The 20757-nt window shown below is 60.9% G+C and overlaps 2 protein-coding genes across 3 annotated transcripts; one reads left to right on the forward strand and one right to left on the reverse strand.

Annotated features, from left to right (window-relative positions):
- Positions 1 to 263: 263 nt before the first annotated feature.
- GIT1 (GIT ArfGAP 1) lies at positions 264 to 16047 on the forward strand. 2 transcript variants are annotated; one of them, XM_081109896.1, is made up of 21 exons: positions 264 to 420; positions 6502 to 6635; positions 7061 to 7173; positions 7295 to 7400; positions 8139 to 8356; positions 8439 to 8533; positions 8832 to 8874; positions 10772 to 10798; positions 10986 to 11034; positions 11447 to 11519; positions 12068 to 12165; positions 12553 to 12664; positions 12798 to 12931; positions 13094 to 13246; positions 13329 to 13559; positions 13642 to 13695; positions 13885 to 13971; positions 14071 to 14144; positions 14247 to 14429; positions 14551 to 14614; positions 14738 to 16047. In XM_081109896.1, the coding sequence occupies exons 1-21, from the start codon at positions 369 to 371 to the stop codon at positions 14948 to 14950; spliced, it is 2313 nt and encodes a 770-aa protein (XP_080966022.1). In that variant the 5' UTR covers positions 264 to 368; the 3' UTR covers positions 14951 to 16047. The 2 variants fall into 2 exon arrangements, with proteins under 2 accessions (XP_080966022.1, XP_080966023.1); XM_081109897.1 differs by lacking the exon at positions 10772 to 10798.
- On the reverse strand, positions 16046 to 20167 carry TP53I13 (tumor protein p53 inducible protein 13). The gene is made up of 7 exons (XM_081109898.1): positions 20039 to 20167; positions 19794 to 19862; positions 19525 to 19566; positions 17713 to 17841; positions 17376 to 17576; positions 16735 to 17290; positions 16046 to 16653 (listed from the first exon to the last, which is right to left on the reverse strand). The coding sequence occupies exons 1-7, from the start codon at positions 20108 to 20110 to the stop codon at positions 16541 to 16543; spliced, it is 1182 nt and encodes a 393-aa protein (XP_080966024.1). The 5' UTR covers positions 20111 to 20167; the 3' UTR covers positions 16046 to 16540.
- Between the last annotated feature and the right edge of the window lie 590 nt (positions 20168 to 20757).

The following is a 20757-nucleotide window of genomic DNA, read 5'->3' on the forward strand; positions in this document are numbered from 1 at the left end:
CCCCGCCCGCGCTCGCGGCTTCCTTTCTGCGGGAGGCGCGGCCAGCGGGCGGGTCGGCGGCCCCTCCCCCAGTGGGCCGGGCCTGCACCGCTTCCTGCAGGAGCGGCCGGGAGCCGCGCAAGGGGCGGAGAGAGCGAGCGGCGAGCGGCGGCGGGGCGGCGCGGGGCGGAGGGCGCCCGAGGGCGAGCGGGCAGGCGGGCACGGCGGGTTCCGGACCAGCCCCGGGGCGGTCGGTGGGCCGGGCGCGCGGAGCCTAGCCGGGGCCTTGCCGGAGCCGGGCCGGGCAGCAGGGCCGCCGCCGCCGCCCGGGGCCGCCGCCCGCGCCCCCCACGCTGGCCCAGCGGGCTGCGGCCGCGTCGCCGCGGAGGATGTCCCGGAAGGGGCCGCGAGCGGAGGTGTGTGCGGACTGCAGCGCCCCGGGTAAGCAGGCCGGGCGGGGGCGGGACCGCGCGCCCAGGCCGCCGGGCGGGCGCCGGGGCCTGGCGGGAGCGTCGCGCGGGGCCGGAGGGCGGGGTGGGGCTGGGGGCTGCGGCCTCCCTCCGGCCTCGGCCCCCGCCCGGGCCACTGCGGAGCCTCGTCCTTGGCCGGAGGGCCGGCCAGGGGGCCCCCGTTCCCTCGCGTCCGCGGGCGAGCGAGGAAGGACATTGTCGGCGCCGCCTCCCACCCCTCAGCCGGAGGGAGGCGGGCAGCGAGTGCCCCCCGCCCCCATCTCCACATCCGAACGGAAGCGCCAGCCTCGGGTGGCCGAGGGCCGTGGCGGCGGCCGGCCAGGTTTGGGGGTGGGGGCGAACGCGGTTTTGTGCCGTCGCCGTGCCACCCCCGCGTCTTGCACCTGCTGCTCGCATGGCCGGCCGGCCTGCTGGGGTGGCGGAGGGCAAGGGGCAGAGCCAGCCGGGCAGATGGGCCGGGGGAGGGGGGCGCTTGGATCCTGTTTCCTCGGGAGCAGAGGAGGGGTGGCGGCTCCCAGGACTCCCGGCCCCTGGCTCCCCAGGCTGGGGCGCCTTGCAGGGCCTGGCGTGCGGGCCCGTGTGAGCCCGAGCATCCTCCTCGGAGGCAGCCCCCGGGCCACCTGGTGACCGGGACCAGCTGGACTCGGCGTCCCCTGTGCCGCGGGCAGGCCTGCTGGGGAAAGGGAGCTTGGCGTCGCCCCGGTTTGGGCAGATTCCCCCCCTAGCCTGGCCCCCTAGCCCCGTCTGACCAGAGGTGAGTAGGGAGTCGTGGTCCGGGGTTCTAGGTTCCCCAGGAGCTCACTGGCTCCCTGGCCTGCCTCTTGGCTGTGTGTACCGTGGTGTTTCCCTTCTTCCCAGCTCCAGGCTGATGTGAACCCCCCGACCTGCTGAGGAAGTGAGGTGCAGTGACCCACCAGGCCGCTCCCTTCTGATGTGGGAGGACACTGCCAGTGATGGGCCTGGGCAGGTGTGGGGCGGGGAGCCCTGGCCTTGTCCATCTTCTCTTCAGAAAAGGAACGGTCTCCCTGGGCAGCCTCGGGGTCTGTGGACTGTAGGGGGACTGTGGACAGACTAGGTGTGAGAGTGTGGGGTGCTGTTTTGTGGGCCCATGACGTCCAGACATTCTTTGGACATCCCAGGACCCCAGCAGGTTGAGCCTCACAGATGGTCTGGTGGCTCCGACGGCTCCAGCCTGGAGTGTTTGGGAACCGTGGGCGCTGGCAGAGGCGTGGTACTCTGTGGTTGGTTATGACCCTGAGGCCTCCCTCAGGGCATGCCACCATCCATACGCGGGAAACGGGGATCCCCTTACCCCAGCCCTAGGGATAGAAGGGCGAAGAGGAGAGCTTGCCTTCTCTTCTGTGTGTCTGTCCCAGGCGGTTGTGCCGCGCTGCTGGGTGGAAGTAGCATGCACAGCAGACACCCTTTCCGGGGAGCCTGGGTTTTAGGGTTACCTTTGTTTGCAGCTGACTCCGTGACCCCATGGCAAGACCTCCCTCACTCTGTCCCCAGTTTCCTCAACTGTAAGCCAAAGAAGTTGGAGTAGAAATGATTTTTGAGGAGTGTCCCGTCTCCACATCTGTGGTCCTGATTCTGGGTTTGAGGGATATAGAGCAGCATCGGCAAGGCAGTTGTCTTTTTTCCATTTCATCTGCCTGTTTGGCTGCAGTCTCTGGATGGGCTCGGGGAGGAACGGTGTGTTTCGCTGTGTTTGTACTCTTACCCCTGGTCCGTGATCCACAGGGGCATTTGTGCCCCGGGGACCTCATTTTCCCTCGATTAGGTCAGGAAGAGGCAAATGGTGAGAAGGTGAGGGTGATGAGGTGGGCCGGTGATGACAAAGTCTTATCACCCCACCCAGCACCTCGCAAGGTGTCCGGCACAGAGCAGGCACGCCCCGCGTGTTTGGATGCTTGTCAGGACCCCTGCTGGCTACTTAGGTCTGCTCCAGCCCCCGCTGTGTGATGCGTGGAGTGGCATTCTCAGTGTGGGAACTACTCTGAGCCCCAGTAAAAGGCTTGAGAGTAGGCAGCGGCCTGGAGCTCAGACCCAGAGCCACCCTGGTGTGTGCCTCCTGCCCAGAGTCATAGGCTTCCCTCGCTGCGACAGGAGCCCTGCAGGCCCAGCCCTAGGAATGGGGTCGTGGCTTCTTGTAGTTGGTTAATTTGGGGGGTGGTTGTGGAGGTCAAAGGTGAGATGCAGCCTGACCCCAAAGGCCCCTGTCCTCCCTCTGCTCCCAGGCCTGGGCACGCAGGGGATAAGTGTGAGTGTGTTGTGAGGCAGTTGGGCATGGCACGGCTGCTATGGCTGCTGGTCAGGCACCATCTGTGCCCCTGCCTGCCTTGGGAGTCCAGGAGAGGGGCTGGGGTCAGGGAACCTGCAGAATGTGTGTTTCCCCATCCTCCCCCTGCCACTCAGTCCTGGCCCAGCTCTCAAGGGCTTGTTCCTCACCCTACGGGCCTCCAGCACAGGAGCGGAGACCTACAGGCACCTTGGATGAGCGAGGCCATTTGGGAACAGCTGGGGACATTTGGGAACCTGCAGGCTCATGTGTCTCTTCATAGTATAGATTACTAGAGGCCCAGTGCACGAATTCGTGCACAGGTGGGGTTCCTCGGCCTGGCCAGCGATCGGGCCGATCAGGGCACGGGAGGTTGGCCAGCCAGAGGGAGGGACTGTTGGAGGTTGGCTGTGGGAGTGCACTGTACACCAGGGGGCAGCTCCTGTGTTGAGCGTCTGCCCCCTGGTGTTTGGTGTGCGTCATAGCGACCAGTCAACGTCATTCGATCATTCGGTTCAGTCGCTTAGGCTTTTATATATATAGATTGTGGGATGGGGTGAATGGTGGGCTTTCTTCCTCTTTTATTGAGATATAACATGAATGGCAAACTGCCCGCACCTTTCTGTTTAGCCTGATGCGTTTGTACGTGTGTGTATAGCTGCAGCCATCACTCCAGTCCAGAGGTAGAGCATTTCCATCACTCTGCGGGGTTTTCTTGTGCCTCCGCCCAGTCAGTGTTCCCCAAAGGTAACTGCCGTTCTGACCTCCGTTTCTGTAGATTACTCTTGCCTGCTTTCAGTGTGGTGGGCTTCTCTCTCTTCCCCAGTGAGGATCTGGTCCCTAGCTCAGGAGAGGCTAGCCTTATAGCAGACCTGCCGGCCCCAGAGGCCACTAGGCTTTAAGAGGTGGCCTGAATTTATCTGGGAGAAACCTCCATGGGGTTGGCACTGGATAATATTCCCTCAGGACCCCTCCTGCCACTGGCCCACATTTATCAGACCCCCACCCTGACGGGAGGCAGGAGTCCAGGAGGAGGATTGGCAGAGATCAGGTTGGTCACCACATCCCCTGGCCCTTACATTCCCTGCCTCTCTTCTGCCCCAAGTTTGGTCCAGAGATTCTCTTTGGGACAAGACTCCCTTTAACCTTAAACTTCAATAGGCACTGACTTTCAGGAACCCTTCCTGGCCCTTCTGCTTAGCAACTGGCCTCGGTGAGGCTTGGGTATGTCCAGTGTCCCCTGGGCATAAGGAGCAGGGAGTGGGCTTTCTCATCTGTCAGTCAGAACTGTACTGGCACCAGTGTGCCCCACACCAGGACCGTGTCCCCTGCCCGCCCTTCGTGTTTCAGGTCACTGTGGACGTGTGAGGAGGGGGACCCCTCCCAGCCTAGGAGAGTGGCAGGCAGAGTCTTGGACCACATTCCCCAGATCCTAGTGCAGTGATGGCCAACCTTTTGAGCTCGGCGTGTCAGCATTTTGAAAAACCCTAACTTAACTCTGGTGCCGTGTCACATATAGAAATTTTTTGGTATTTGCAACCATAGTAAAACAAAGACTTATATGTATATTTTTTCTAATATTTTTTTTATTGATTTTTTACAGAGAGGAAGGGAGAGAGACAGAGAGTTAGAAACGTCGATGAGAGAGAGAAACATCGATCAGCTGCCTCCTGCACATCCCCCACTGGGGATGTGCCCACAACCCAGGCACATGCCCCTGACCGGAATCAAACCTGGGACCCTTCAGTCCGCAGTCCGACGCTCTATCCACTGAGCCAAACCGGTTTCGGCCAAAGACTTATATTTTTGATACTTATTTTATATATTTAAATGCCATTTAACAAAGAAAAATCAACCAAAAAAATGAGTTCACGTGTCACCTCTGAAACTCGTGTCATAGGTTCGCCATCACTGTCCTAGTGTGTTGGTCGCTGCCATATTCAGGGACTTGCCTTGTCTGTTCTGGCCAGTCCTCCTAGGCTGGGCTTCTCTGGTAGGGCAGTCCATTTGTGATCCTGGCCTGGGCGGCTCCCCACTTACAGGAAACCCCACCATTTCAACAAGAGGAATTTAGGCTGCGTCATTTCCAGCTTCCTGCCTGGGCTGCCAGTGATGGCTGGAGGCAGCCCCCTGGCCCAGTGGTGTTGGGGCGTGGGGGAGGGAGCTTTTCACGCCTGGAGCGTCTCACTCCTTGGGTGAAGCCAACACTCAAGTGTGCCTTAGGGCCGCCCATCTTGGCACAGATGGCGGGCTCCTTCCTCTTCGGCCCCTGGAATGAGCTCCCCAAGAAGGTGTATAGTGAGCGCCTTGTGTTTTCCTGTTGCCTTGTTTTGGGGAGGTGGGGGATCCCTGACTCACTTCCTCTGTCACTTCCTGTCCCCATGCTATGAGGGGCTACTTGCAGTGGGCAGAGCTCATGCGGCACCCTGACTCAGTCTCCTCACGATTCTCCCGGGGACTTTGATGAAGTCCTTTCGGGGAAGGGTCTGAGAATCAGCTTCTGGTTGGAGAGGCTCTCGTTACTCCTGAGCACCACGGGGCGAGGCAGAGCGCCAGCCTCCCCTCCCGGAACAGGGCTTCCTGAGACCGGGGGGGGGGGGGGGGGGGGGGGGGGGGGGGGGTCTGGGCAGAGCACAGTGTCCTGGGAGAAGGCTCCCTGCCCCCACTCTCCAGTGGCACACAATGGCTGCTTTCTCCCCCGTGACCTTTCCACAGCCTGAGCTGTATGCAGCTGTCTCCTCCCCCTCTCCCAAGGGGCCTGGGATGGGTGGCATCGCCCCTGCCCTTGAGAAGGACCCCAGGAGCTCCCACCCTGTCCTGGCTCCCTTCTTGTTTCCAAAGTTCACTTCTCAAGGAGTGGAGAGAGGTTCCCAGAGCCCCCTTGTCCCCTGGGGGCTGTCCCCTGAAGGACAGAGGCACAGGGACAGCAGCGGTCTGGACATGGCACTGTCTCTGGCATCTCAGTGCCTGGGTCCGTATCCCAGCACTCCCACTCACTGGCTGTGTGACCTTGTGCAAGTGCGCTAACCTTTCTTGAGGCGCTATTTCCTCAATGGTAGCCTTTCCTACCTGGCCTGACAGTTGTGAGAGGCATCATACGTACAGCATCCAGTGGCACATCGTGGGTGCTCCGTCAGCGTTGGTTCCTCTGCTCTCCCCATCCCCCTTAAGAGGGATTCCATCAGTGATGGTGACAGGAGGCTCAGGCATGCAAAGGCCTCTGCCTGGGCAGGATAAGGGCAGAGTCGGGTGTCCCTGGCGGTTGCGATGGGTCCGGCAGGTGGGCCATTAGCTCCGACAGAAGTCTGGGTGCAGGAGAGATGTGGCACTACCCAGACACAGGAGGAGTGCCTAGGGATGAGTGGTGTGGAAACATCGGGGTTCCGTCCCCTAGGGGATCCCTGCTTCCCTGGGGAAGGGCTAGGGTAGCAGTCTTGTTCCCTGGGGAAGGCTGTGGGAATGATAGTGGTGACTGCAGGACAGGAAACCATGCCCGCTGAGTAGGCCCTGGGGACCACACCTTCCCAGAGGCCAACTATGTGTAGGAAAGGGCTTGGCTGTATCAGTCGCCAGCTGCGAGCCTGTGTGGAAATCCCTCACTGCCTTAGCTCAGCTTCCTCATCAGTCGCCTGTGCCTGCTGATGTCCCAGTTTCCTAGCTCGGAGGGACGGAGTGAGTGAATGTGTGCGGACCTAAGCAGTGCTGGCCCAGAGCAGCGCTCAGGGGTCTTGCCTGCATCTGGCTATGGCTGACCTGGCTTCCACCCCGCAGACCCTGGCTGGGCCTCCATCAGCAGGGGTGTGCTGGTGTGTGACGAGTGCTGCAGTGTGCACCGGAGCCTGGGACGCCACATTTCCATTGTCAAGCACCTTCGCCACAGCGCCTGGCCTCCCACGCTCCTGCAGGTACGGGTGCTGGCCCGCCGTTCCTCCTTCCCCACGGTGTGTGCTCATCACAGGCACATTTCCCTCAGACTAACACACACCTGCCTGGGGAAGACCCTACCCCAACCCAAACCCATCCACTCATCTGAGAGAGCGGGCATCCAGGACTGGAGTCAGACAGACGGGCTCTCATCTCTGCTCGGCCACTTACTGGCTTGGCCATGTCGCACTGAGCAGGTCGCTTAACCTCTCTCAGTCTTGGCATGCCGGTCATGTGACCTGGCGTTCTAAATAGGACCCACAACCTTGGGTGGCCTGACAGGATGGAGGTGCAGCAGTGAACAGGCACCCAGTAGGCCCTTTGGTACTTTTGCAGCCACACTGGCTGGGCCGGTACCTGGTGCCCAGCACTCAGTGGGCTCTCACTTGGCATCTCCTCCCCGCAGATGGTGCACACACTCGCCAGCAACGGGGCCAACTCCATCTGGGAGCATTCCCTGCTGGACCCCGCACAAGTGCAGAGCGGCCGGCGCAAAGCCAACCCCCAAGACAAAGTCCAGTGAGTCGGGTTGGAGGGGTGGTGGCAGGGGCTGTGTGGTCTGGGACATGGGCCTGGGAGGTGGCCTGGTAACTAGCCTCTCTCGCTCTGCTTCCCATTTCCTCCTCTGTGCCCCGTGCAGCCCCATCAAGTCAGAGTTCATCAGGGCCAAGTACCAGATGCTGGCATTTGTGCACAAGCTTCCCTGCCGGGATGACGATGGGGTCACCGCCAAAGACCTCAGCAAGGTTTGAGGGGCCCCACGATGGACGGGCAGGCCTTTCCTCACCCATAACGCCCTGAAGGCTTCTCCTTGGTCACCTCTCAGCCCTAGGCCCCAAGGGCAGCGAGGTCAGGCAAGAACAGCGGGCACGTGGAGCAGCGAACTTGCTTGGTTAGGCTGCATGTGGTCAAAGCCCTCAACTCCCAGGTGGACACACAGGCTAAAATTCCCCAACTGCCCCCCAAAAGCCAGGAAAACTTGGGGTAGTTCCTTAGCCTCAAAGTCTCAGTTTTCTCATCTATAAAATGGAAAAGAACAGCAGCATCTCATATATGTCTGTTCCAAGCAGAGCACACAGCATGTGGTAGATCAGTGGTTCTCAACCTTGGTTGCACATTAGAATCACCTGGGAATCTTTTTTAAATCCTGATTTCTGGGCCTCATCCTCCGGAAATTCTGTTTCTTTGTTACTAATGTTGTGGCCCCACCCCATAACAAAGAAACAGAATTTCCGGAGGATGAGGCCCAGAAATCAGGATTTAAAAAAGATTCCCAGGTGATTCTAATGTGCAGCCAAGGTTGAGAACCACTGTGGTAGATAGTGACTGACAACAGCTACTATTAATTGGTGTTAACTCCTAGTGGGAAGCCCTCTGTGCTCCCAGACAACCGAACTTCAGCTGGGCCCTTGGAGCTGTAGGAGTCCCAGGTGCAGCTTGGAGGAGGCGCTCACACATTTGTTGCACGCTTCCACTCCTTGCAGCAACTGCATTCAAGCGTGCGGACAGGCAACTTGGAGACATGTCTACGCCTGCTGTCCCTGGGTGCCCAGGCCAACTTCTTCCACCCAGAGAAGGGCACCACGCCTCTGCACGTGGCTGCCAAGGCCGGGCAGACGCTGCAGGCCGAGCTTCTTGTAGTGTATGGGGCTGATCCTGGCTCTCCTGACGTTAATGGCCGAACACCCATTGACTATGCCAGGTGAGGGTTGGCTGAAGGGTGGGGCTTGGGGGTGGGGGGAGAGGGCTGCTGCTGCAGGCTGAGCCATGCCCCCTCCCCACAGGCAGGCGGGGCACCATGAGCTGGCAGAAAGGCTAGTCGAGTGCCAGTATGAGCTCACTGACCGGTTGGCCTTCTATCTCTGTGGACGAAAGCCTGGTGAGCAGAGTGCGGGGCAGGCCTGGCTGAGCCAGGCAGGTGGGACCCAGACACACCTCAGCAGCAGGTGCCATGGTGACAAAGCCGGCTGGGGAACAGCGTTGCTAAGCAACTGGCTCCTGTGAAATTGCTGCAGGCTCTGGGCTTCAGCACACTGGGGGTGGGCATAACTTCTAGCCAGCTCCCAGGCTTCCCCCTGACACTTCTGGGTGCCTGTCCCTGCTCATGGCAGTGAGGTGGGCTTCCAGCTGCTAAGGCCACTCAGCATCAGTGACTTCGCGTTTTTATTTTTGTTCAGATCACAAGAATGGGCATTATATCATCCCACAGATGGCCGATAGGTGAGTGCTCCTGTCCCAGAGGCTGTCAGAGGCCATGTTGGTGTCTGGCCCCCAGAGCCCCCACCCCCCCAGCGCCCCAGGCTTTAGGGGCCTGGAACCCCTCCACATTCCCCACCGAACTCCTCTAGGGGCTGAAAGCACAAACATTTCATAGTCTAGCCCAGGGCTGGGCAAACTTTTTGACTCGAGGGCCACACTGGGTTCTTAAACTGGACCGGAGGGCCGGAACAAAAGCATGGATGGAGTGTTTGTGTGAACTAATATAAATTCAAAGTAAACATCATTACATAAAAGGGTACGGTCTTTTTTTTTTTTTTTAGTTTTATTCATTTCAAACGGGCTCGGCCTGTGGGCCGTAGTTTGCCCACGGCTGTCTAGTCCTTACTCCCTAATTCTGGGCCCCAGGGCAGATAAGTGTCAACTTAGCACATAGCCAGCATAACCTGAGCCCCCTTCTGTCAAAAACAGAGTGCTTGAGTACAAGGAGCACCCCAAGAGCAGTGGGTCACCGGGTTCTATTCCCAGTGACACTGGCCCCCCTGAAATCTTAGATAAACCTCTGCTCTTCAGTGAAAAGGTGGTGGGCTCCAGGGATCTGAGTAACTGGCCAGCTCTGTGAGGTGTGTTCATAAATTGGGCAGGGGCTGGAGGGCAGGGCATGGCACAATCCAGGTGTTTCTGCCTCTGATCTGAGAGGCCCCAGGTGCCCAGGCTGGGAGGTACCACCTCCAACTCCTTACCCAGCTTACAAGATGGATGCTGGCGCCACCTGGTGGCTACCTCCAATGGCCGTCTTTATGCCCAGCTGTGCCTGCTGGCTTGGATCTGGAAAGCAAAGGGCGGTGTGGGCAGATGGGGATTGTCAGATCTGGCACCGTGGATTCCTGAACGCAGACTCCTCTGTTCTGAAATCCCGAGACTCCCCCTACTTCTTTGGTCTGATTCTGCCTGGTGTGTGTGCCTGCGTGGCAGGGGGGTGTTGTAAACACATATGGGCACAAACTCAATGAAATGTTAACTGAGCACCTTCGCAGTGCCAGCTGCTGTTCTTGGCACTGAGACACAGAGGTGGCTCAGACATCATCGCTGCCTTTAAGGAGCTCACAGTAGAGAGAAGGAGGCAGCCTAGTCAGACAGTTGTAGTTCAGTGTGGGATGTACAGCAAGAGAGAGAGAGGAAGGCTATGCCAGGAACTGCAAGCAGATGGTGAGACTACAGCATATGTGAGAGGCCGGGAATCCCAGGAGCAAGGCTGGAAGAGAGACGAGTGGCCAGTCCTGTGAGTCCTGAGAAAAGCTGTGACCCTCCCGAGAGCAGAGAGGTTCCCGCATGGGGGTGTGTGGAGCCAGCTCTGCTGCTTCCCTGGCTGTGTGACTTCAGGCAGGCTGCTTCACCTCTCAGAGCCTTCGTTATCTTATCTGGAAATGAGGGCCCCTGTACCTGTGTTTGTGGGCTGTTGAGAGGATTAAATAAGATAATGCATGCAGAGCATTTAGCATATTTTTTAAATGAGCTTTTTGTTGAAGTATGCCATCTATACCAGTGATTACTGAGATGTTTATACGGCCAGGAATAAACTATAGCAAAAGCCCAAGCAGGAGGAAATGAATGGCAGAACCTGGGAAAAGTCGGGCAAAGGCTTGCGGCTGAGGGAGGTTTCAGGTGGCTCCCAGGAGCTGACGGTGCTGGGTGAGTGGGTCACCGAGAGTAGGAGCGAGCCAGCCAGTCAGGAGCAGATGGGGGGTGGGGGGGAATGAGGTCAGTTTTGTACATTCTGAGCCTGGCGTGTGCACAGAGATGAGTCTGAGCTTGACATGGGAAGGCGTGTGCTGCCCTTCTGCTGGGTAATTGCTGCCTCTGTCCTGTTCTTCCCTCTGCTGCCTTCCTCTGGACTTAGATCTCGGCAAAAGTGCATGTCTCAGAGGTATCTGGTGTCTGCCACGGGAGCAGGCTCTGGAGGTTGGGCGGGGCGGGGTGGCTCTTGTGTGGCATCTGGGGTATTGTCTCCCTGGGATCTCTGCATGTTTAGGGGGGTCATTGGCAAGGGTCTGGCCACATCTCATGTCTGGTCTCTCCCTTCTTCCCCGATCTCGGCATCCCCTTGTCCATAGCCTGGACCTGTCTGAGTTGGCCAAAGCTGCCAAGAAGAAGCTGCAGGCGGTGAGTCTGCCCCATTCCTCACCGCCCCCCCCCCTCCCGCCCCTCTAATCGCTCCCCCTTCTCCTGACCTGGTGTCCTTTTCCAAGTCTTTGACCTGCTCTCACTCCAGCCTCCCCGTCTCCTCTTTTCTACTTCTCCACCCCTTGTCTTTGACCCTGGCTCTGCCTTAGCTCCCAGGGCCCCAGCTCCACTTCTGACCTACAGTGGCATTAGCTGGTCTAGTCTGGCCTCCCTTTCGCCCTCTCCCCCACCTTGGAGCTTGGCAGACAGAGCCTCCAGTTCTGAGACTGTGGGGCTGGGTGGCATAAGGGACACAAGTGGTTTCCCACATCTTATGACACCTGGTGAGCTGGCCCTGTTGGCACCGGGGGCCAGTGGATCTGACAAAGCCTTGACCCCTCTGTGCCTCCAGCTCAGCAACCGGCTTTTTGAGGAACTTGCCATGGACGTGTATGATGAGGTGGATCGCAGAGAAAATGACGCTGGTGAGCTGGGACAGAGTAACTACCCACTAGGGAAGGTTAGGACCTGGTGTGGCTCTCGGGTACTTTGGTCGAAACTAAGAAGGGGTGCCAGGTTGGTCTGCTCGGCAGGCCTGTGTAAGCTTCCCCAGCTGGGCAGTGTGTGCTGAGCTGGAGGCAGCCAGCCTGCTCCTCCCCCCCCCCCCCCCCCCCCCCCCCGGGCTCATCCCTGCTCTAGCTGCCTCCCACTTTGGCTCTCGCCCCAGCCCTGCTCCGCCCCCTGCACACACACACACACACACACACACACACACACACACACACCATCGCTCCTTCCTGGCCACAGCCAGATTCCAGCCCAAACTCGGCTGGGCCTGGCGAGAGGGAGTAGTCTTGTTCTGTGTTAGTCTCCAGCTGGCCTTGCCCAGTGCCTGTCTGAAGACCACCCGTTTTGGTCACCAAGCTCTGTGGCCCTTGGGAGGAGCTAGGAAAGCTGTGCTCAGCACTCTCCCCCACCCCAACCCATGGGCCTGGCCACCCTAGACAATCTGCTCCCTGCTCCTCCCCCACAGTGTGGCTGGCTACCCAGAACCACAGCACCCTGGTGACAGAGCGCAGTGCTGTGCCCTTCCTGCCTGTCAACCCTGAGTACTCAGCCACGCGGAACCAGGTAAGGAGGCCTGGTGGGGGCCTGGGGCCGCTGCTTCCCTTCCCGGGGTCGCCAGCTCTGTGGGCCTGCCTTCCTCACCAGCTGTTGTCTGGGCCTGGGCCCGGGCCTGCTCTTCTCCACCCCTGCCCCAGGCCTCCCTTGGCCCGGCTGGCACTGCGACTTGGGCGTGGGGAAGAAGCTGTTCTTTTGAGCACTTGGTGAGCAGCTTCGGGGGTGGGTTGCAGCCTCTTCCTGTGAGCTCCCCTAGGCACCCTGAACCTGTGCCATCCCTCACCCCCGCCCTGGCCAGGAGAGCCGGCCGGGATGCTTTAGCTGTGGCTAAAGCGGGTAGCTGATGGCAGGTCGCAGCAGCCCCGTCATGCCAGCCCGGCTCTTTCTGCCTCACAGGGGCGTCAGAAGTTAGCCCGCTTTAACGCCCGAGAGTTTGCCACCTTGATCATCGACATTCTCAGCGAGGCCAAGCGGAGACAGCAGGGCAAGAGCCTGAGCAGCCCCACAGGTGGGGAGGGCGAGGGTGGAGCTGTGGGGGACGGGCACGGCTCCAGGATATTCTCTTTCATGGCTCCCTTTCGGGGGTGGCATGATAGACGGGTGGTGTGGCTGAGCCCTGAGTGACAGGCCTGTGCCCTCAGACAACCTCGAGCTGTCTGTGCGGAGCCAGAGTGACCTCGACGACCAGCACGACTACGACAGCGTGGCCTCGGACGAGGACACCGACCAGGAGCCTCTGCGCAGCGCCGGTGCCACGCGGAACAACCGTGCTCGGGTCTGAGCGCAGCCCCTCCCCGCCCCTCCCCGGCCTCCATCAGGGCCCAGCTCCATCCTCTTGTCGCCCAGGGCCTTGGGGACGAGTAGGCTGGTCACAGCTGGGAGAGCAGCCCTCTGACCCCGTCCCTGGCGGCTGACCGGCTTCTGTCTCACCTCGCAGAGCATGGATTCCTCAGACCTGTCTGATGGGGCCGTGACGCTGCAGGAGTACCTGGAGCTAAAGAAGGCCCTGGCTACCTCCGAGGCCAAGGTGCAGCAGCTCATGAAGGTCAACAGTAGCTTGAGTGACGAGCTCCAGAGGCTGCAGAGGGAGGTGAGGGGCGTGGGGGCTTCCGGTGGGGAGGTGGGGGTGCTGCCTGGACCCTCTGGAGTTTCTGACACCCCTCCACTCTCAGATCCACAAGCTGCAGGCGGAGAACTTGCAGATCCGGCAGCCGCCAGGGCCGGTGCCCACGCCCTCCCTTCCCAGTGAACGGGCAGAACACTCATCCATGGGGCCCGGTGGGAGTGCCCACCGCAGAGACCGCCAGGCCTTCTCCATGTATGAACCAGGCTCGGCCCTGAAGCCCTTTGGGGGCCCCCCTGGGGACGAGCTCGCCACCCGGCTGCAGCCTTTCCACAGCACTGTGAGTTGCCAGCTCAAGGTGGTGGGGACGCAGGGCTGATCCGTCACAGGGCCCCCGTGACACCTACTGTGTTAACCCCCAGGAGCTGGAGGATGACGCCATCTATTCCGTGCACGGCCCTGCCGGCCTTTACCGGGTAAGCAGGGCCGGGGCAAGTGGGTCCGTGTCTGCAAATAGGTTCTGAGCCCCAGTGGGTGCCAGGCTTTGTGCTGGAGGCTGGGCACAGGCTGACGAGACACACACGGTTCCCACCCTCCGTGCAGGGAAGCTGGGAGGTGGGTCACAGGGAGGAGGAGAGACTGACTCCAGCCCTCCTGGGTTTTAGATCCGGAAGGGGGTTTCAGCCTCAGCTGTGCCCTTCACTCCCCCCTCCCCACTGCTGTCGTGCTCCCAGGAAGGAAGCCGCCACACGGTAACGTCTCCTCCCTGTGCCTAAGGGACGGCTGCAGGGATGTGGGGCGGGTGGGGCTGTGAATTTTTCTCACCTACTGACCTGTCCTGCATCCTCCAGAGCAAACTTTCCCGCCACGGCAGCGGTGCCGACAGCGACTATGAAAACACGCAAAGTGGGGACCCCCTGCTTGGGTGAGGCCCCGGCAGAGGGAGGTCAGGTGGGCCCTGGAGTGGCTGAGGGCACAGGCAAGAGGCCTCCTGGCTAGAACGTCTCTCTCTATCCCCGCGCCCCAGACTGGAAGGGAAGAGGTTTCTAGAGCTGGGCAAGGAGGAGGACTTCCACCCAGAGCTGGAAAGCCTGGATGGAGACCTGGACCCCGGGCTTCCCAGCACAGAGGACGTCATCCTGAAGACGGAGCAGGTCACCAAGAACATTCAGGAATTGTTGCGGGCTGCCCAGGAGTTCAAGCATGACAGGTATGGGGTGGGGCTCCAGCTCCTATGGCTTGTGGGTGTGCAGAGGCCAAGAGAGGGGCCAGTGTTCCAGTCCCTGGAACCCTTCCCTGAGAGCCCCCTAATGCCTACCCTCCCCCCACAGCTTTGTGCCCTGTTCAGAGAAGATCCATTTGGCTGTGACTGAGATGGCCTCTCTCTTCCCAAAGGTACAGGGCAGAGAGGAGCAGGGCTGGGAGGGCCTCGGGGTGGGGCAGGTGTGGACACCCTGGGCCCTGACCAGTACTCACGGCTTGAAGCCTGAGGCCCCTCTCTCTCCTCCCTCCCTCCAGAGACCAGCCCTGGAGCCCGTGCGCAGCTCCCTGCGGCTGCTCAACGCCAGCGCCTACCGGCTGCAGAGCGAGTGCCGGAAGACAGTGCCTCCGGAGCCCGGAGCTCCTGTGGACTTCCAGCTGCTGACTCAGCAGGTGATCCAGTGCGCCTATGACATTGCCAAGGCTGCCAAGCAGCTGGTCACCATCACCACCCGAGAGAAGAAGCAGTGACCACTCTCCCTACACCCTCACCTACACCCTGGGACCTCACTGGCCATGGGAGATGGGCCACTCCAGACACTAATCCCCACCCCAGCCAAGTGCCCTTAGTGCTGCCACTCTCCCCTGGCAGCCAGGCACCCTGGTGCCCGCCCCCCTCCAGCCCCCAAGGATGGGGAGGTGGGGTGGCAGGAGCTCCTGTCCCCCACATTCCACTCACCTCCCCCTGTACATAGCGTCCCCTCCCCTTCTAGCCTGCAGGGGCCTGTAAGGCATCACTCCCAGCCCCTTGCCCTCCAGGACACCCTCCGCAGGGCGTCTGGAGGGGACACTCCAAGTGGGGCGGTTCCCTCACATGCATCCCACCCCCATGAGCCAGTTCAGCCCTGTTGGGGGCTGAGTGGGGGCACCCCCTCCTTTGTACATAATCTCTGTGGATGTCCCCATCCTATAGCCACCAGCCCCCATGCTGCTCTCCTTCAATGCCAAACGGCCCCACCTCTGTCCCGGGGTCCCCAGCAGCAAACACTGGAAATCTTTTTCTTCTTTTCTCTTTCCACCCTTAATGTTAACGTCGTGGTAGCTAAGTGTCCGTGAGTGTGGGGCGGCGGTGCCGTTCCAGAGGCCTGGTCCGTACGGAGTTTTGTGAGGGTGAGGGGACCAGTGTGGGGGGCAGCCCCTCACCACCCTGGGGCCAGGGGCTGCCAGAGTAACCACCTGGGGTCCTGCCCACTGCCTCCCCTCATCACTCCCACCACTCGTACCCCTTTCTCCCCCTTTCTCTACCAACTTAAATGAAAACCACTCCCCTCCACCTGCCCTCCCTTTCCCTGTGGAGGGGGAGTGTGCTGGCTGGGGCAGAGAACTGAGCGCCTGAGCCTGGGGCTGGCTCCCCAGGGTCCCCGACTCAGCCGAGAGGCCCCTCCCTACAACCTCTGAGAGGCTAGCACCTGTGCCTGCGGTATCTGGGGACCTGGGCCTGGGCCGCAGCCTGGGAGGCTGGAGAGGCAGGTGCCCCAGGGCCAGGCTCTACCTGTACGGTGGTGGGTGGGCTGACTGTCAAGATGTGTATCATGTACATTTGTATCAAAAATAAATAAGTGATCATGTGCTGTTTCTGATGCTGAGACTTGAGGGGAGGGGCAAACATGAAAGGGAGAAATGTCAGGTGTGAAGCAAGTGAACACAGCGCCTCCGCACCTTGGGAGGGAGCCGGGGACTAAGGTGCAGTAGGTACCACCACCATCCCCCTCACAGTGGTGGGAGGGGTCCCTCCTCAAACCCTGCCTCGCACACAACCTACATGGCCTAGGACAGTGTCAGGGTGGGAGTATGTCTCTGTGGCAGATGTACAAACTCAATGCAAGATTCTACTAAAATAATTTAGTTAAAAATACAGAGTTTTGGCAAAGGAGGCTACAACAGCTCCTTTTTCTTCCTTGGGCCACCCTTCCCCACAAACACCACATTAAGAACTAACCCTCCTGCAAATGCTCCATCCGGCCACCAGAGGGCGGCCCTGCGCGTGGTCCACGTGGCAGAGGTCAGGGACTCCCGGGGGAGGAGGGGCAAAACCTGCCACAGTGGCAGGGCCGGGGCAGGTCAGTCGGAGCTGTCCCCATCTGGGCCGCTGTCCTGCGTGGGTGGGAGGAGGGGTCTCCGGCGTGAGCGCCTGACCCGGCGCGGGGGCACCAGCAGCCGCCTCTTCAGCACAGCTATGGGCAGGTGGGAAGCAGTCAGGGGCAGGGACGCCGCGGGGGCGGGGCCAGGGATGCGGGAGGGAGGGAAGGCCTCACCAGCCACAGTGTCCTGGCTGTCCGCCACGGGCCCCCAGTAGATGCTCTCCCCGCGTCGGAAGTTCCGGTGCAGCCGAGTGCAGAGTGTGGCCAGGGTGAGCAGCACCAACAGGAAGGTCAGGGCCATGGCAGCCCAGGCGGCTTCCTCCGTGCGTGGGGTGGGGCCCCGGGCCGCCCGCGGGGGCGCTGCTGCCCGAGGGGCGGGGGAAGCCTGGCTTGGGCAGGCACAGCCACCTGGGCTGCCCTGCCCTTTGGGCACCTGGGCCTCTATCCTGGAGCTGGCACTGCCTCGAGGCCCCCCAAGCAGCAGGGGGGCAGTGGGCACAAATGGAGCATCACCCCCTTCACCTGGGGTTCCTAGCTTGGGCTTCCTGGTCTCCACGCTCCATGGGGAAGCGGAGGGGAACCTCGGGGCTGAGGAAGTAGGCTGGAGACCAAGGGCGGCCCGCAGCCCGCGCCTCTTGGCACCACCAGGGGAGTGCTGCCTGGGCCCTGGAGACACCACCTCTGGGCCTGGGGGCCGCCAGCTCCGCAGAGTAAAGGCCAAAGCTGGGGCCTAGGGGAGAAGAGACAGCACTCATCCTCTCTCCCCACGTCACCCCATGACCACACCACCAACCACGCTGGGCCCCACTCCTCACCTGCACACACCCTCTCCGGCACAGCCTCCCTCTGCCCGGCGGCGTTGGCGCCCAGTGAGAGGGCCCAGAAAGGCTGTCGGAGAGGAACTGTGCCTTCTTCCTCTGCCTCTTCCACCGCCTTCGCTTCAGCAAGTGGGCAGCCCAGGCTGGCTCCACCCATGCCATCTCCAGCACCACCCCCCACGCTTCCAACACCAGGGGCTATGAAAGAAGGCACTTGTTGGAAGAGCTAACATGGTGGGGAGAGAACAAGAGGAAGCCCCCGAATGTCCCTTTTCCTGCACACGGGGCTGCAGCCGCTGCCCGTGTCAGACATTGACTTTCACCAACCACTTACCCGGTCCTGAGTGAGGCTGGCGTCGGGGGCCAGGGAGGGCTGGGCCACATGGACGTGGGCCAGGAGGACCAGCTGGAGCTTCAGCCAGGGGTGGGCACAGGGATGGTAGAGGAAGCTGACATCCTCTGCCTGGAGGAAAGGCACAGAGATAGCCAGCCAGGCCCGGGCCTTCTGGGAGAGCCCCACGTGCTCCCGTCCTGGGGCCAGGTTAAAGGGACTCCCAGGATGGCAACATGGCCCTTCCACCAGGAGGGCTCAGGAAAGGAAAAAGGACCCTGGGTAGTGCATGCCTCTTGCCTCTGAGCATTCCTTTCACCCCTCCTCCATCAAGTGCCACCCCTCAGAGCTCACAGCTTCCATGACAGCGTGCCTGGGCATCCCAGTCAGACTCTGACCACACCCTTTAGCTGTATTTCTTTGCACCTGCAATGACGGTTCTACAGGTCCCCGGTCTAGACTGTAAGCATCCCCTCTATGGAGACCAGGTCTTCTTTTCATTGATCCTATCTACAGAGTCAGTCTCCCAAAGGCATCCAAGTACAGGGCACACGGGCAGCAGGTGCACAATCCCAGGATGGAAACACTTGATCAATTATTAATATTCTTTGATTTGGCTGACCTGATGCTCAGCACTGTGCCAGATGCTGTAGGAGATGCCAAAAGAGAAATCCTGGACTCCACTTGCAGGGAATGTAAAGGAAACTCAGGGAAACAGAACTAATGCAAATGAAAGAGCAAACTAATAAAACTCAAACTGGCTAGGTGTTAAGTGATAAGATTGAAGTTATAAGCATTACGCAAATTTAGAGAAGGTGATGGACAAGGGCTGATGTGAACGGCAAGGTCTCATGGGAGAGCGGACTCCTGCACTGGGCTTTGAAGAAGGATGCGTACGGATGGTGGGTGGCCAGGAAGCTTCCTGCGTCAGCCTCAGGTCGGGACAGGACAGGGAGTGGAGGAGAATGCACTGTACGTGCGCGCCCGCACGTGGTATTTTGTGGAAGAGCCACACTGAAGGGGCCAAAGAGCCGCATGTGGCTTGCGAGCCGCGGTTTGCCGACCACGGCACTGGAGGAAAGGTAGAGCCATGGGAATGAGCTTGGCACTCACATGTGGGGTAGGTGAGCCACAGATTAGGAGAGGTCAGACAAGGCTTAATTAACTAGGTCGGGCCTGAAAAGCCAGGCAAGGGGGTGTGGTCATGATAAGGTGGGAAATAAGGAGCCATCAAAGGCTTCTGAACAGCAAAATGATTTCATGAAAGGGATGTTTGAGGAAAGGAATCCGGTAGGTGGAATGAGGTCTCTTGGCCTGGAACTATCACAAGGATAAAAAAAAGTGAGATTTTTCAAAAGGAAAACCCCAGGGATATGGAAGCTATCTGGCCACTGGCAAAACCAGAGGCAGCCATGCAAGGCGAACCCACGGTTTGGAGCCCGGTAATCGGAGGCACGCTCCTGACACGATACAGCTTCGTACTTTGCAAAGTGCTGCCACACAGTTCATTTGCTCCTCGTGGGCAGGGGCGTTACTGATATCCTCTTAGAGAAAACCAGGGCCCAGAGAAGCCAGGGGACTTCCCACAGGCACACAGCACATCTGGAGCACGAGCTGTAGTTTTTCCTACTATCATCCTGCCCACACAGCCAGCCACGCAACAGCATTCCTTGCAGACAGAGGCCTGGGGCTCATCGTCCGGACTAAGCACATTGCCTCTTCCTGAGGGAAGTGGTAACAAATGGAGATGATGAGCAGAAAAGGCAGAGAACGCCAGCAAGTGCAGACACCTGGATGGCTCCTGACAGTACTCACCTGCCGTGGGCTCCGCCGTGTGTACGTCACTCTCGGTGACACCTACATGTGGGGAAAGAAGAGAGCTTAAAGCAGCTGGGAGGCCCTGTGTGGGGGCGTGGGGAGGGGACAATAAGCCCCAAGCCTCCAGGTTGGGATGGAGACATTGGCCACTGAGGGATGGAGGAACCGGCAGAGGTCCTTCCGAGGCTGACTGGAAGTGCAGAGGGGCCAGAGCGGGACTGGCTACCCCTTCACACCCTCCCGCACGGCGCCCTCCAGGCTCCTACCTGTGGGGGCAGAGGCCACAGGCCCCCCGGACAACGGGCTCCCGCCTCCTCGGCCGGCTCAGCCATCACCTGTGGGTCCAAGGCGCAGAAGAGCTGGGGCGCTGGCCTCAGCGAGGGCCCTGCCTCTCCCAAGCCAGGCCCTGCCCGCCAGGGGAGGACTCCTAGTCCTCTCTCCGCGCGCTCCTCCTTCCTGGACGAACTTTCGGCGAAGAGCTCTGGGCCTTCTCAGGGGCGGGTCGCCTTACCTCCAGGGGACGCAGGAGCCCCGCCAGGGCTGCCAGGAGGAGCAGCGGGGGCGAAGGCGGAGGAGGCGCCATCCCAGATCCGGCCCGCCGCCCGCACGGGAGGGAGGGAGGGAGCGCGCGCCGCCCCGCCCCACCTCGCGCGCCCCCGCAGACCCCGAGCTGGAGCGCGCCTGTCCGCCCCCCGCGCCCCGCGCGCGCCCGGACACCCCAGCTCGCACGCCCCTCGCGCCGCCCCGGACCGCGCATCCGGACGCCCAGCTCACACGCCCCGCGCCCCGCCCCGGACCGCGCATCCGGACGCCCAGCTCACACGCCCCGCGCCCCGCCCCGCGCCGCGCGGCTCTCAGCCCGCCTCCGCCCCGCCCCAGCGCCCGCCCCCGGCCCCGCCTGTGCGCGCGCGCGTCCTGAACCCCAGGCCGGAAAAGTTTTGTGCGGGAATCCCGCCCGGGCGCCGCGCCTGCCAGGCAGGCGGGGACCACCTCCTCGGCTCCGCGTTCGTCCCGGCGCCGGGGTGCGATCGGGGAACCGGGCGAAGGGCGGGATGGGGTCCCTATGGACCGGGCGGCCCAGAAGGGGAGACGGGCACGCTCCTCCGGCAAGCTCGCTCCAGACCCGCCAATGAAGAAGGGCAGAACCACCAAGTCCCAGCGAGGAAGGGAGAGCTGTGCCGCCCAGAGCCTCACCGCCAGCCCATCCCACGCCTGCCCTCGCACAGAGGC

The sequence above is a fragment of the Myotis nattereri genome (genome assembly GCF_964212035.1).
Source record: "Myotis nattereri genome assembly, chromosome: 16".
NCBI lineage: Eukaryota > Metazoa > Chordata > Mammalia > Chiroptera > Vespertilionidae > Myotis > Myotis nattereri.